Raw genomic sequence first — 12,371 nt, forward strand, 5'->3', positions numbered from 1 at the left:
TATCTGAATTTCGAGGTCTCATAGTCGAAAGATATGCAAAGTGCTTTGCAGATGTCGTATACCTTCCATAGTAGAGCGATAATAATGTAAGATTTATGTCTCAGTGCAGGGAAAGTACATGTGGCGGCACCGTCAAGACGACCGTAGTATACGATTTAGGAAGGCATTGCGTGATTTTCGTCAATAATTCGCGAATATTACATTATTGTGCCGAAGTATGAGGTTGAAAAGTAGAATAATGGGCGTTGGCAAACAGGACAAACTGACGGATGGCTGCAAACTTAGCACCGGTAGCTCAGGGACGGGCCTACGCCACAAGCGAGAACAATTCGGAACCTACCCAAATGCCCTGTCCAGCCGTGATCGATATTTGTTCCACGTTGTTGGATTAGGGTGGTCGCTGGGTGTTGAGTCGGAAGCCGCTTACGGCATAGAACTACTAGACGAGGCGGCGCTGATCAGATGCGACATGAACAGATCCTCTCCTTTTTCCGTAACGCTCGCTCTTAAGATCATCTCTTTAGCGAAAGAACCCCACAGCAGAATGCAACGTCTCATCGAGACACCGAGTTTGGTGAGAACCGTAATGGTAACTGTAGCTAGCTTAGATGGTAAATGTAAGCCCTATTAGTACGACTGGATACCGCAGAAATGTGTCCCACGAGAGGTCTTTTTCCATATATTAAAATCTTAGTATGGCCAATAATGCAAATTTTCGCACTCTGGCCGTGGGGGCCCATGTTTCGCTGGCCGGTTTCCTCTATGGACTTGACACAGGTGTGCATGGCGAAGGCAGCCGCTGTGATGCTCTATAGCAGCCTTTCTGACAACTGGTAGGTTCTATAGGCCCAATCACCGAGATGGATCAATTCAGAAACTCAATAGCAAACCTGTCCTCCGGTCAGCAGGGTATCTTTGTTGCATCTATCCTACTTGCCTCATCGGTCTCATCGTTGCTGAGTGGTCATGTCGCAGACATTGTCTCTCGTCGATATGGCATACTCATTGGCGGATTGTTGAGTTTGACTGGCACACTTCTCTCATCCGTATCTCAAAACTTCGCCTCTCTAATCGTTGCTCGTCTGATCACTGGATTCGGATTAGGTCAGGCTATTGCAGTCACTACTGTATACTTGATTGAGATAGCGCCCAAGAGCATACGAGGGGTGACGGCATGTATGCTGCAGACCAATGTTGTGGTCGGTATCACCGTAGGCTACTTTGTCTCTTTCGGCTCGCAGGAGTTGCAGAGCACTCTCGCGTGGCGAACGCCTTTCATACTTCAAGCATGTTTCGCACTCGTCCTGACTATCGGCATGTTCTTTCTTCCGTATTCCCCGAGATGGCTTGTCCAGAAGGGCCGCATTGAAGAAGCAAGGGTCGTTTTGGCACGGTATCGAAGTCATGAAGTCGTAGAAGCAGAGCTAGAAGAGGTACAGGCTGGCCTATCGTCACATAGTCTTGAGAAGACAGCTGGCTGGTTAGAGATGTTCGAAAAGAGATATCGTGGTCGTACCATGTTAGGTATTTTCTTAATGGGTTGCCAACAGCTTACAGGTGTAAGTTGGATACTGAAAGTTTTCTCACGCTATAGTTCACACGCAACAGATCGACGTCGTGCTGTACTACGCTCCCATCCTGTTCCAACAGGCTGGTTTCGATTCTGAGAGAGCTTCTTTCCTCGCTTCGGGAGTAAGTGGCATTGTCATGCTAGTTGCTACAGTCCCAGCTCAGATATGGATTGATCGGTGGGGTCGGCGTAAGCCCTTGATCATCGGCGGGTCTTTGATGGCCGCTTGCTTCATTGTTATTGGAGTGATTTACGCTAGATATGGCACACGTGTTGAGAAAGGAGTTCGCTTGGAGTCGAGGGTCGGTCAATGGTAAGAACCTGTGTCCTCGGGCATCACTTCTCCTTGCCAACAGAGCATTGCGGTTTCTATCGCAACAGCTAATGCGATTCTAGGGTAGTCACAGTGTTGACCTACGTATTTGTAGCAAACTTCTCCTGGTCATGGGCAGTGGTAAGAATGCCCAAGTTCGAGGAATTCATTGCGATTTAGCTGACATAATACCTGATAGGTCGGCAAGATCTATGCGTGTGAGATTATTCCCACGCGACTCAGGGCCAAAGTGTCGGCGGTTGAATTACTGACGAATTGGTTGGTGAACTTCGCGGTAGCATTGACAGCACCGCTTTTCTTACGCAGCTCACCCAGCGGACCCTACTTTCTCTACGGTGGTGCTACATTAGTTGCCGCAGCCGTGTGTATCGGCATGCCGGAAACCAAAGGTCGGAGTCTCGAGGAAATCGAGTTTGAGTTTGAGAATGGATCCCTTTGGAGGCGCATCACATTGCAGAGTAACAAAAATAGGAGCACGCTGGTCGCGAATGAATCAATTGAACGCGACTTGTCGGAAAGATGAATGCGAGCAAATAGAATGAATGGTACTAAACCTGTAAGCAGGAGTTGCATCGACGCAGTAGTGGTGGTGCCGCACGTCTAATGACTACAATCGACGGTGTTAGATGATAGTCAAGTCATCAACGATATAAGAGGCAGACTTCAGACCGATGTTGTAGGGGTAAAGGGGTAAAGACATGGGATGATGTATGGATGAAACGATATCACCTCAGTGCTGCACTCAATCTATGGAGCCCCTAAGCCCTGCTCCCTAGCTTCTGTATGTCTGTCCTAATGATAGTCTATGGAGTCACTGTGTGTCTATATCCGGCTTAGTCTGTACACTGTCAGCGAGTTGTCACCCTCAAATATTATCTTACCGGTAACATTACTCTGTGACATCGCGTGCAATCCCTCCTCTTCCCAACATGAGCATTTGAATTATTCAAAGAAGCAGAAAGGTGGAACATAACAACACGTCCAATACAACGCACATGCAGCCCGTTCCATCACCAGCAGCGCGTCATTGGCGCCCAGAGCGCCATGCAAGAGACATCAGAATCGCAGTCACCGCCGCAAAGTCTGGCTGCTGTTAGGCGAAGGAATAAGAAGGGCTCAGCATGTACTCATTGTCGTCAACTGAAGGTATCGTCCTTTTCTGGTTATCTATGCTAGCTCTGGACTGCTGCTGATGGTCGCAGCTTAAGTGTGATGCTGCAGATACATTTCCAGCCGCCTGCACCAGATGCGGAAAGGTAGGAAGGCAGTGCTCGATAGACCCAACTTTCAAGAGAACTGCAAACAAGGAGTATGTCAATTTTACTTATCTTTTAAGCCTCGTGTATAATACGTGGTGTGCCTAATGTCACTGCAGACGACTGGATTCTCTTGAGAAAGAGCTTAAGCATATGCGCAATGAACTTCGATTGAAGCACGCGACTCCAACAGGCTCGTCGCCTTCTATTCCTCCAAATGCAAGCACCGAATTTTCTACAGCGCCTCAGCCAGCTCAGCTTGACGTATCGTCTACGACAATCAAACACTCTAGCCAGATTGTCAGCGAGACAATAGACGAGGTTGAACTGCCGTCAAACGTGATCCTCAAGCTCATACACGAGTAGGTCTATAGTCTACAGATACTCAAATCATAGTCTGACCGATTCAGATACTTCGAGCACTTTCATCCTTATTTTCCTGTCCTACCAGATCTTACTGCCTTTCTAACAAGATACAATTCAAACAAACTTCTCCTGTGGTCAGTCCTAGCCATTGCTTCCCGAGAATCACGCGATTTCCCATCTCTATACCCGACGTTAGTAGATCCTGTGCGCCGACTCGCTGCGGACCTGTATGCCTCACAGAGTCGTAGTTTTGAGACCGTTCAAGCACTCCTCCTTCTCTGCGTGTGGCCGTTTCCTTTCCAGCAGACCATAAATGACCCTTCTCCTATGTACGTGGGTCTTGCCACCCAAATTGCCTACCAGCTCGGCCTTCATCGCCCTTCTCGTAGAGCAGATTTTGCGGAAGGAAGAATGCCCCAGTCTGATCCTGGGGATTTTGCGGTAAAGAAAGTGTGGTTCGGGTGCTGCATTGTCAATCAAGCGTAAGTGATGGAATCATAGTTTGGTTAAAGATCGTAAACATTTAATCAACATGCTGTAGCGTAACATCAAAACTTGGAACCCCATCCACAATTCGGCCAGGCTTCGCTGTACTTTCAGAAGTCGCTGAGGGACGCTCTTCCATCATTCCCGAACCCCTTTTGAGCCAGCTTCACCTTGCACACTTATCCAACAAAGCTTTTCAAGCTCTGGGTGACTACGAATATTCTGCTAGCGGGGCACTCCCCGATTGTCTCACCACAGTTCGATCTTTCGAATCAGAATTCATTGAAACATTCGAACGTTTCAGACATAGTTGGTCACCCCACAGTGAGATCATATATCAGTCTCAACTCCTTCACTTGTACTCTTTCGGACTGGACAGCGGTACGATGACCAGTCAGACTGCGCGTGCAGACGTATCCGTAAACTCAATTTACGGCAGAGCCTGTAATGCTGTCTTACGGTTGATACACCTTGTACAATCACATTCGCATGCAAGCAATTACTGGCCGGCTTTCGTCAAAAACTCGTTGTTCTATTGTCTGATCTTCGCTCTTCCATTAGCAAATCTAGAAGACCATGGCTCAGACCAGAGGAACGAATTAATACAGGCCATCAAAGAAGGTAATATTTTGATGAAAAGCTGGTCTATGTTCGACCGTGATCACTTTTCGCGCGTTTCCTCTCATGTCGACTACCTTGTCCGCGCTTTGGAGAAAGCAGATCGAGGTCAGATTCCTACGCCTCCCACTATCGCTGGGCATGCGATTGCGGCAACAAGGGAAGGCGGTAAGAGAAAGAGGCTTGGCTTATCAGTAAGGTCTCGTATGGCAGCGAATGTCATCTATGAGACTATCTGGGCTGGAAAGCATGCTGCACTTGACGAAGAGCAAGCCCGTCAGACACGACCAGTAGTACCCCCAGTCGTGCACCCGTCAAATGGCAGCATCATCAAGCAAGCCCCTGTCGAAGTTCCCGCGGCGGCAGACTTTCAGCTCGACGGCTTCAATCCAGGCTTTGATGAGTTTGCTTTTACAGACGGATGGGGTGATTCAGGATTTCTCGACATTCTTGCAGATTGGCAGAGTCTTTTGGGAAACGAATGACGCTATTCACGGTCTCTATACTTCCTCCGTATCATTCATAACAAGGGACATACCGATTGTATAAGACATGTCCATACTAGACCACAATTGGACCACGACTTTCGAAAAAAGCCCTGGCATATCTCGAACAGGCATCGGAGAGGGCATATCGCTTCTCACAGTGCTTATCGAAGGAGCATATAACTGGAGCTAAACCTAACGCAAGTGCTCGGCACTACCCGAGGAGACCGGAACAGGTGAAAGATAGGCTATTCAGGCCTGTAGAGACAGCCTTCTATCAGGCGGTCTAGACAGAAAGAGAATTTATGGGAACCTTGATGCCTGACTGCCTTGATACCTAAGATAACACATCACGTGTGAAAGTGCGTCTCCACTTCCCCACCCAGCTAGTGCGAGAAACCTGTAAAGACTAATTACCACTCGCCTCTTGTCCTCATCATCATCACATCCCCGATGCCCTGACATCTACTCTTCCATACGTATCAAAGTAGGTTTGAACTCTTTCCTTGTTACGCTGGCACTGTTTACTGTAAGCACGGTAACTTGTCCATTATCATGTCGCACACTCCAGACAGCCAGCAGCAGTATCAACGTGAGGCCGACATCATTGACCGACATCTGCCTGAAGGGTATACTGCACAGCCTGATGCTGTTGACTATGCTTACCGTGGATCACGTTCAAATACACAAAGCCCGGGACCCCAGGAGCTCAATAATGCTTCCGGAGAATCATCCTTGAGATTGCAAGGGGGCGATATTCACCGTGACTTGTACAAAATCAAAGCGCGCGCTGCAACTCCACGGAGAGCCCAGACTTTCTCTCATGCTGCTAGCCCACGGCTGGGACCTATCAATCAACCGTCTGTGCAGGATCAACTGGAGCCAGGTGGTTTTCGGAGGCAATATGTACAGCAACGGCAGGGCCTTTCGCGTCTGTCTAGTGTCGCTACTAACCCAGTCACGAAGAACTTCGTCTCATTTCTGGAGCTATATGGCAGCTTTGCTGGAGAAGACCTTGCAGATACCGATTCGGAGTCCGATGAAGAGTCGGCCGTGGACGAGGCTGATTCCCCAAGCGAGACACGACCATTGCTGAGACGTCAGAAAAGTTCCAAAAGATTCAAGAGAGAAGGGGATGCTGGCGATGTCAAGACATTTTTCACCCTGTTGAAGGCTTTTGTTGGTACTGGCATCATGTTTCTCCCCAAAGCGTTTCGAAACGGCGGAATTCTCTTCTCGAGCATCACATTGATCGCTGTTTCTATCATCACAAGCATTTGCTTTCGGCTGCTGCTTCAATGTAGGAAGCGGTTTGGTGGAGGTTACGGCGAGCTTGGAGAATCGATCGTCGGTCCAGCATTCCGAAAGTTGATCCTCGCATCCATCACGCTATCGCAGCTTGGTTTCGTCTGCGCAGGTCTTATTTTCACTGCCGAAAACTTGTTCTCCTTCCTCAACGCAGTCACGAAAGGAAAATCGACACCGCTTGGGATTAATGCTCTAATAGCTATACAACTTGTGCTACTTATCCCACTCGCGCTTATCCGGAACATTTCAAAACTTGGTCCTGCAGCCCTCTTGGCTGATGTTTTCATCTTGATCGGCCTCACGTATATCTGGTACTTTGATATTGCCCACTTGGCACAACATGGCATGCATCCGACCGTGGAACTATTCAATCCATCTAGCTTCACTCTTACAATTGGCTCCGCAATTTTCACTTTCGAAGGGATTGGACTGATCTTGCCAATACAATCCAGTATGAAGAATCCTGAGCACTTCAGCTACCTGCTGTATCTCGTCATGCTTATCATCACCGTCATCTTCACCTCCGTCGGTGTGCTGTGTTACGCTACTTTTGGAGACCAAACAAAGATTCAAATCATATCCAACTTCCCGCAGACTGATAAGCTTGTCAATGCTGTTCAATTCCTATACTCGATGGCGGTTCTTGTAGGTGGACCAGTCCAACTTTTTCCCGCGGTGCGCATTATTGAGCAGAAGATCTTTGGCGATCGTGCCTCTGGGAAGAAAAGCGCAACTGTCAAGTGGAAAAAGAATGCACTTCGGTCTGGGATGATCAGTATCTGCGCAGTTGTTGCGTTGCTTGGTGCTACGGACTTGGACAAGTTCGTTGCATTGATAGGAAGCTTCGCGTGCGTACCGCTGGTGTATATCTACCCAGCTTATCTACATTACAAGGGTGTGGCTTCAAGCCGCCATGAGCGATACTTAGACATCGGCCTGATGACGCTCGGTGTAGTAGCAATGGCTTATACTACAATAGTGACGGTCGCCCAGTGGATTGGGGCATGATCAAGCCCGATCGCGCTCATCTAGCCATAGAAAGAGCTGCTGGCTCTTTGTAGTCACGTCGAGTTGGGGGGGACAAGGAGACATTGTGCCTACGCGCACCAAAAGCATCGGCTTTTCTTCTTGTCGGACGACGGAGTCATCGAGGAGAATCTTATTCTTTCAATGTAAACACTGGGTGCTGCTTCTATGAAATTGGGGCTCAGCACCCGGGTCCTGACCAAATGGAGTGGTACACCAAGTAGTCGAAGATCCCATGAAGCTAAAGAGCCTGATATGTGTAATATATGGATCGCTGACAACGTTTGTCATCGACTATTTGAGTGTGAATGTGCACTCTCGGGTCATTTACCGTCCGTGATGTCGATCCCAAGCCGTCCAGCAAATCCATGCGTCTAAGCGTCTGCATTTCCCCCTTAGCAGCACGACAGCCAGCTGCCAACCGTAAGCAATTGCGCCACACTACGCCTTCGTCAAACTTTACTGTATTGAGTTTAGATTGGACGCGGGCAACGGGAGGCGGTCGCTCGACGTCTGAGTATTGCGACCTAATAGATAATTAAAGGCAGAGCTTAAAAGGTTCGCGTCGGTAAGTATGGTGGGAGAGGATGGTGACAATTGTGACTTTCTTGCGACGTTCGTGCTTTTGTGCCCTTGGAGTCTTTTGCGAGTCCAGTACTACCTTCTAGACTCATAATTGCTGTCGACCGCCAACAAATTGGCTATCAGTCAGGTCGCGCTGGGAGTTGTTCTGCAATACGCACGCGCTCGTCTTCAGGTGAAATGGCTCTGCGGCCCGACTCGTCGGGTCTACAGCAGACCGTAAATACTACATCGCCAGCACAGTCGAGCGCTGCTAACCTTTGACCAGCCTTCTGAACGCTACCATGACGTGCCACCAGAAGCATATCATTCGCAATATGGCCACGCTCCAGAAGTAGCGCCGCAGGAGAGCTATGCGTATGCTCTTTCGTCCCGAGATACCCTTCCACTACAACAACACCAATACCAGAGCCAAGACCAATACAGTCGGTATCAATACACTGAAATCTCGGGTCAAGCTGCGCCACACAGAGCAGAGCTACCTAACACTTTGGGGTTAGAGTCTGCTACTTATGCTAAAGACGGTCCGGTCCATGAGATATCTGCGAAGCAGGACGACACGCCTGGGCTATATGGTACTCTACCTCCGAGAACATATTGCGGTCTTAAGAAACGGACGCTCATCATCGTGACTGTACTTGTGATAGTGGTCGTTGTGGGTGCTGTCGTGGGTGCCGTAGCTGGAGTCTTGTCATCGCGAGGGAAGGACCCAGGCTCAGAATCTAACAGCGTGCGCTCATCTTGAACATCAAAGAAACCCTTTACTGATATCTTACGTAGGGAAACGGTCAATCTGGCGCAGGGACTCCGAACAGCACGGCTCTCAAGCCCGGGGACAGTTTCCGAGCCCTAGCAGCGACCTCCTGTGGAGGTGGTGATGATGCCCCTGCGAATGTGTACCTCACGTATCAGGACAAAGACGGTGGAATTAATATTAATTCATCACCAGAACGCTTGGGAGGAGATTGGCAGGAATGGGAAAACATCGTCAACGGCGATCAGGTAAAGGCAAACACGCCCTTGTCCGTGACATGCTGGACAAACGATCAGATCCACATACGGATCACCTATGTGCGAGCGTTAGATTCTGCTCTCACACAGGCGCGGGCAGAGTGTAATCTGGACGATTCCGGATGCCAATGGACTCTGGACGAAGCGTCCGAAGACGTTAAACTCCCAAATGCGAAGCAGTTCGGAATGAACTATCAGGCTGTTGATGGAACAGTAAATGATACATTACAGCTGTACACCATCTTAGACAACAGGCCGGCCCTCATCGGAAACGATTCATCTGGCCTTTGGCTTGTCCCTCAACAATTCACCTCAGACGACGCAGAAACGAGTGACGACTCACCAATTGCGGCAGCTGCCACCGATCTTGAGTCCCATGCGTTTTGGTTTAACACGGACGGAGGACTGCGCACAAACAACGCTGAGAATGCGGACGGCTCTGGGACCATCGCATATCTCACGGACAAGACGTTCACGGACGAACCGCAGATTGAGAGCGTTCCAGGGTCTCTAACCGCCTTCTGGGACTCTTCACAGTCTGCGTTCAAGATATACTGGCTGGAAGATGAACATCCTGTCGAGCTCACAGAGCCCTGGGGTGATGTTAACGGTGCTCAGGCCTCGAAGACGAGTGACGATGCTTGGATGGCACCAGACGCTGCTGTTGGACCTGTTGCAGCCACATATGGAAATGGCACTGCAAGACTGTTCTATCTGGTGTCCGGTCAGATTGCGGAGTTTGTTCGACACAACGGCACCTGGAGTAAGAACGACAATCTACCGAGTACGTCGTATACTTGAACTGGAAGGGGAATGTCAAGTCGATATTACGATAAGCAATCTTTAGAGTCAGGTGACTCTAGTGACTACGATTTCCTACGACCTTGAGAACACTTCCGTAACTACGATACACCCACCATGCCACGCCCGTCTTTCAACCTAACCCCAATCCTAAGAACATATCAAACGCCGTATAAAGGATGTCAGTGTATATGCATGAGCTTCGATACCCTCAGGATCCTCTTGATCTCGGCGTCGTCGGTTCCCGTTATTATTACCTCACTTCCAAGGCCTCAACAGATCAACATAAATACGTCTTCTAATAGGGCCGGGCAGTATAGTCGGATCGAGCATCAGCAGCATGCAAGGCGGCCCAAAGACTCTGCGGATCATAGGTCTTGATTAGTAGGCTAAGTACTGCTATAATCAGCCTGTTAGCAGCATCTAGAACGACGTTGGTAGGTGTTGATTACTCTTGTGCGTCACTGCTTGTTACGAGCTGTCGGGTCGTATTTGGGTCATGTCTACTTCGTATTGAGCCACTTGTTATCAGAAAGTAGCGTCCACCTTTGTAAGGTGAACACTCTGAAGATTCATCTGTGGCACAATACCCCCTGATAATCATCTTTAAAGACTGACAACGAATTGTGTGCTGAAATAGACAATGTCCAAGGAAATGCCAAATCTTCTATCCAGAATGTATCATCAACTCTTATTTAGATGCTGAAAGCCTAGTGCTCCAGCTGGTACGTACAGAGGAGGCTATGATAGCAACGTCTTCAGGTATGCTTCTTGACCTCTGAATATATATGTACCTCTTCTTGATCCCTAATTAGAATGACCGGTTCCACTTCTGTGTGAAGTATGGCAGGAAGGATATCTATCTACCATACTGCAATCGACACAGCCGTAAGTGCTAACGTCGTGATCCAGTAGACGCATTGAGTGATACCGCTTCGCGCAGCTGCAGAGTCATCGTCTGTGGATGTATTCGATGGATAAGCAGGCAGTTCTGGCTGCCGGCTGCCGGCTGATATGTTGCTTGGTGCTAGACAGAACGCCTTTGTGTATCCACCCGAGACCGTCGAGCTTCCATTGAGTGGCACGTCCAAACTTATTACTGCTACATGTGCCTGACGCACGAATGTATCGTATGCCACCACAATCTGAGCTGTGTCTAAATCGGGGCCCTCTAGCCGAACGCTCTGGAATCGAGTCGCCAGATACCCGTCTGGCATGTTCATATCGGGCAGGTTCGGAATCGTGCATATGTCGTTCCCATCCGTGAGATTGACCGGATCTCCGATGGAAATATGGTTTGGCAGCGTCATCCCGCATGCCGTCGCAATCTCGCTCTGACGGTATGCATTTTGGCACGAGCCAGGTGGAGGGGAGAAATTATTCAGCACCTCCAGGCATTCCTCGCTCAGCACTCCCTGACAACTTTCGTTACTGTCCATAGGATTCGTACTTGTTGCATTCACCAGGCCGAAATCATAAATGCAGGCCTGCGCTGAAGGTCTGTCAGTCACATTGGGAGGCGTAGAGATGGACTCTGGCCAGCTGAGAAAGGCGTAGGAGTACACCGCGCCACGTGTATCGTTCGATTCGACAGCCACACTGTAGTATAGTGGGAATGTGACGTCTTCTGATGTGCCGAAGGAAAATTTGAAGGAGCCCGTAGCATTGAAGGAGCCTTGGGAGATGTCAATGCTGTCAAATCCGCATGCGGAATAAGGTGGTCCGGTTGCATTCTGTGCTTGAGCGAGGTACAACAGAAGGGCTGCTGGGAGCCACGGCAGTTGAAGAAAATGCATTATTATCTGGTATACTAGTAGTTAGCATACATGTCTGCAGTGAGGGTCTCTCTTTGTTATAACATATCTGATGTTCGTTTATCACCCAGATCGGCGATGATCCATGACTGGGCTAGCTAATTACTTGTAGTATGGCTCTGCAATTATCCATGTAGTTCCAACAATCCAACAGCTGCACGTCAGTATCTGACATTTGCCCCATAATATCACGGACAGTTATCGCTGTGCCACAAGCGGGCACTGTTAGCGAACACAGCTCTTAGTTGTCCAACAGCTTACAATAATCGATACATAGTCCGCAGATAGTCTTTGTTTACATGTTTGATGTATGAGGTCATATCGTCCGTATGCAGTAGCATGCGTGATCGCTGATTCCGCTCATTTGTTCCTCGATACAGACCTCGCTATCTACAGGTCTGAAGCCTGAAGGGAACATCATCACCAAACTAGTTAAAGTTTGACGTACGCTATCTGATGACATGCATCCATCAGCATTTCAGTGTGCTGCGATATGCAGCTATGTCAAACTCAGTACAAACATGGTCGAGGCTGAACACTTATCAAAAACAGTTGCTTGATGTGTTCTCGGTGCATAATAAATTGCATGTGTATAGGACTTCATGTTGGAATGATGGCGGCCGCGCTGTTTTCCATTATTCTTTCAAGAATACTTGAAGTCGAATTCAGGCTGTAAATCGATGATTCAACTCATCGTTCATGGATGCGTCATTC

At 48.8% G+C, this 12,371-nt stretch overlaps 4 protein-coding genes across 4 annotated transcripts; 3 read left to right on the forward strand and 1 right to left on the reverse strand.

Annotated features, from left to right (window-relative positions):
* Positions 1 to 695: 695 nt before the first annotated feature.
* On the forward strand, positions 696 to 3,526 carry EJ05DRAFT_495211 (sugar transporter; the record flags this gene model as incomplete). Its single annotated transcript, XM_033746237.1, has 6 exons — positions 696 to 777; positions 838 to 1,559; positions 1,609 to 1,883; positions 1,967 to 2,024; positions 2,083 to 2,321; positions 3,280 to 3,526. 6 exons carry the CDS (start codon positions 696 to 698, stop codon positions 3,524 to 3,526), a joined length of 1,623 nt encoding a protein of 540 aa, XP_033595184.1.
* A 1,866-nt stretch (positions 3,527 to 5,392) lies between these two features.
* Positions 5,393 to 7,594, forward strand: EJ05DRAFT_267444 (uncharacterized protein). The gene has a single exon (XM_033740322.1). The coding sequence runs from the start codon at positions 5,671 to 5,673 to the stop codon at positions 7,429 to 7,431; it is 1,761 nt and encodes a 586-aa protein (XP_033595185.1). The 5' UTR covers positions 5,393 to 5,670; the 3' UTR covers positions 7,432 to 7,594.
* Positions 7,595 to 8,101: 507 nt separating this feature from the next.
* On the forward strand, positions 8,102 to 10,067 carry EJ05DRAFT_267381 (uncharacterized protein). The gene is made up of 3 exons (XM_033740320.1): positions 8,102 to 8,250; positions 8,300 to 8,761; positions 8,812 to 10,067. The coding sequence occupies exons 1-3, from the start codon at positions 8,212 to 8,214 to the stop codon at positions 9,841 to 9,843; spliced, it is 1,533 nt and encodes a 510-aa protein (XP_033595186.1). The 5' UTR covers positions 8,102 to 8,211; the 3' UTR covers positions 9,844 to 10,067.
* Positions 10,068 to 10,577: 510 nt separating this feature from the next.
* On the reverse strand, positions 10,578 to 11,854 carry EJ05DRAFT_267383 (uncharacterized protein). The gene has a single exon (XM_033740321.1). The coding sequence runs from the start codon at positions 11,637 to 11,639 to the stop codon at positions 10,707 to 10,709; it is 933 nt and encodes a 310-aa protein (XP_033595187.1). The 5' UTR covers positions 11,640 to 11,854; the 3' UTR covers positions 10,578 to 10,706.
* Positions 11,855 to 12,371: the final 517 nt, after the last annotated feature.

This window comes from Pseudovirgaria hyperparasitica (genome assembly GCF_010093815.1).
Source record: "Pseudovirgaria hyperparasitica strain CBS 121739 unplaced genomic scaffold EJ05scaffold_33, whole genome shotgun sequence".
Taxonomy (NCBI): Eukaryota; Fungi; Ascomycota; class Dothideomycetes; order Acrospermales; family Acrospermaceae; genus Pseudovirgaria; species Pseudovirgaria hyperparasitica.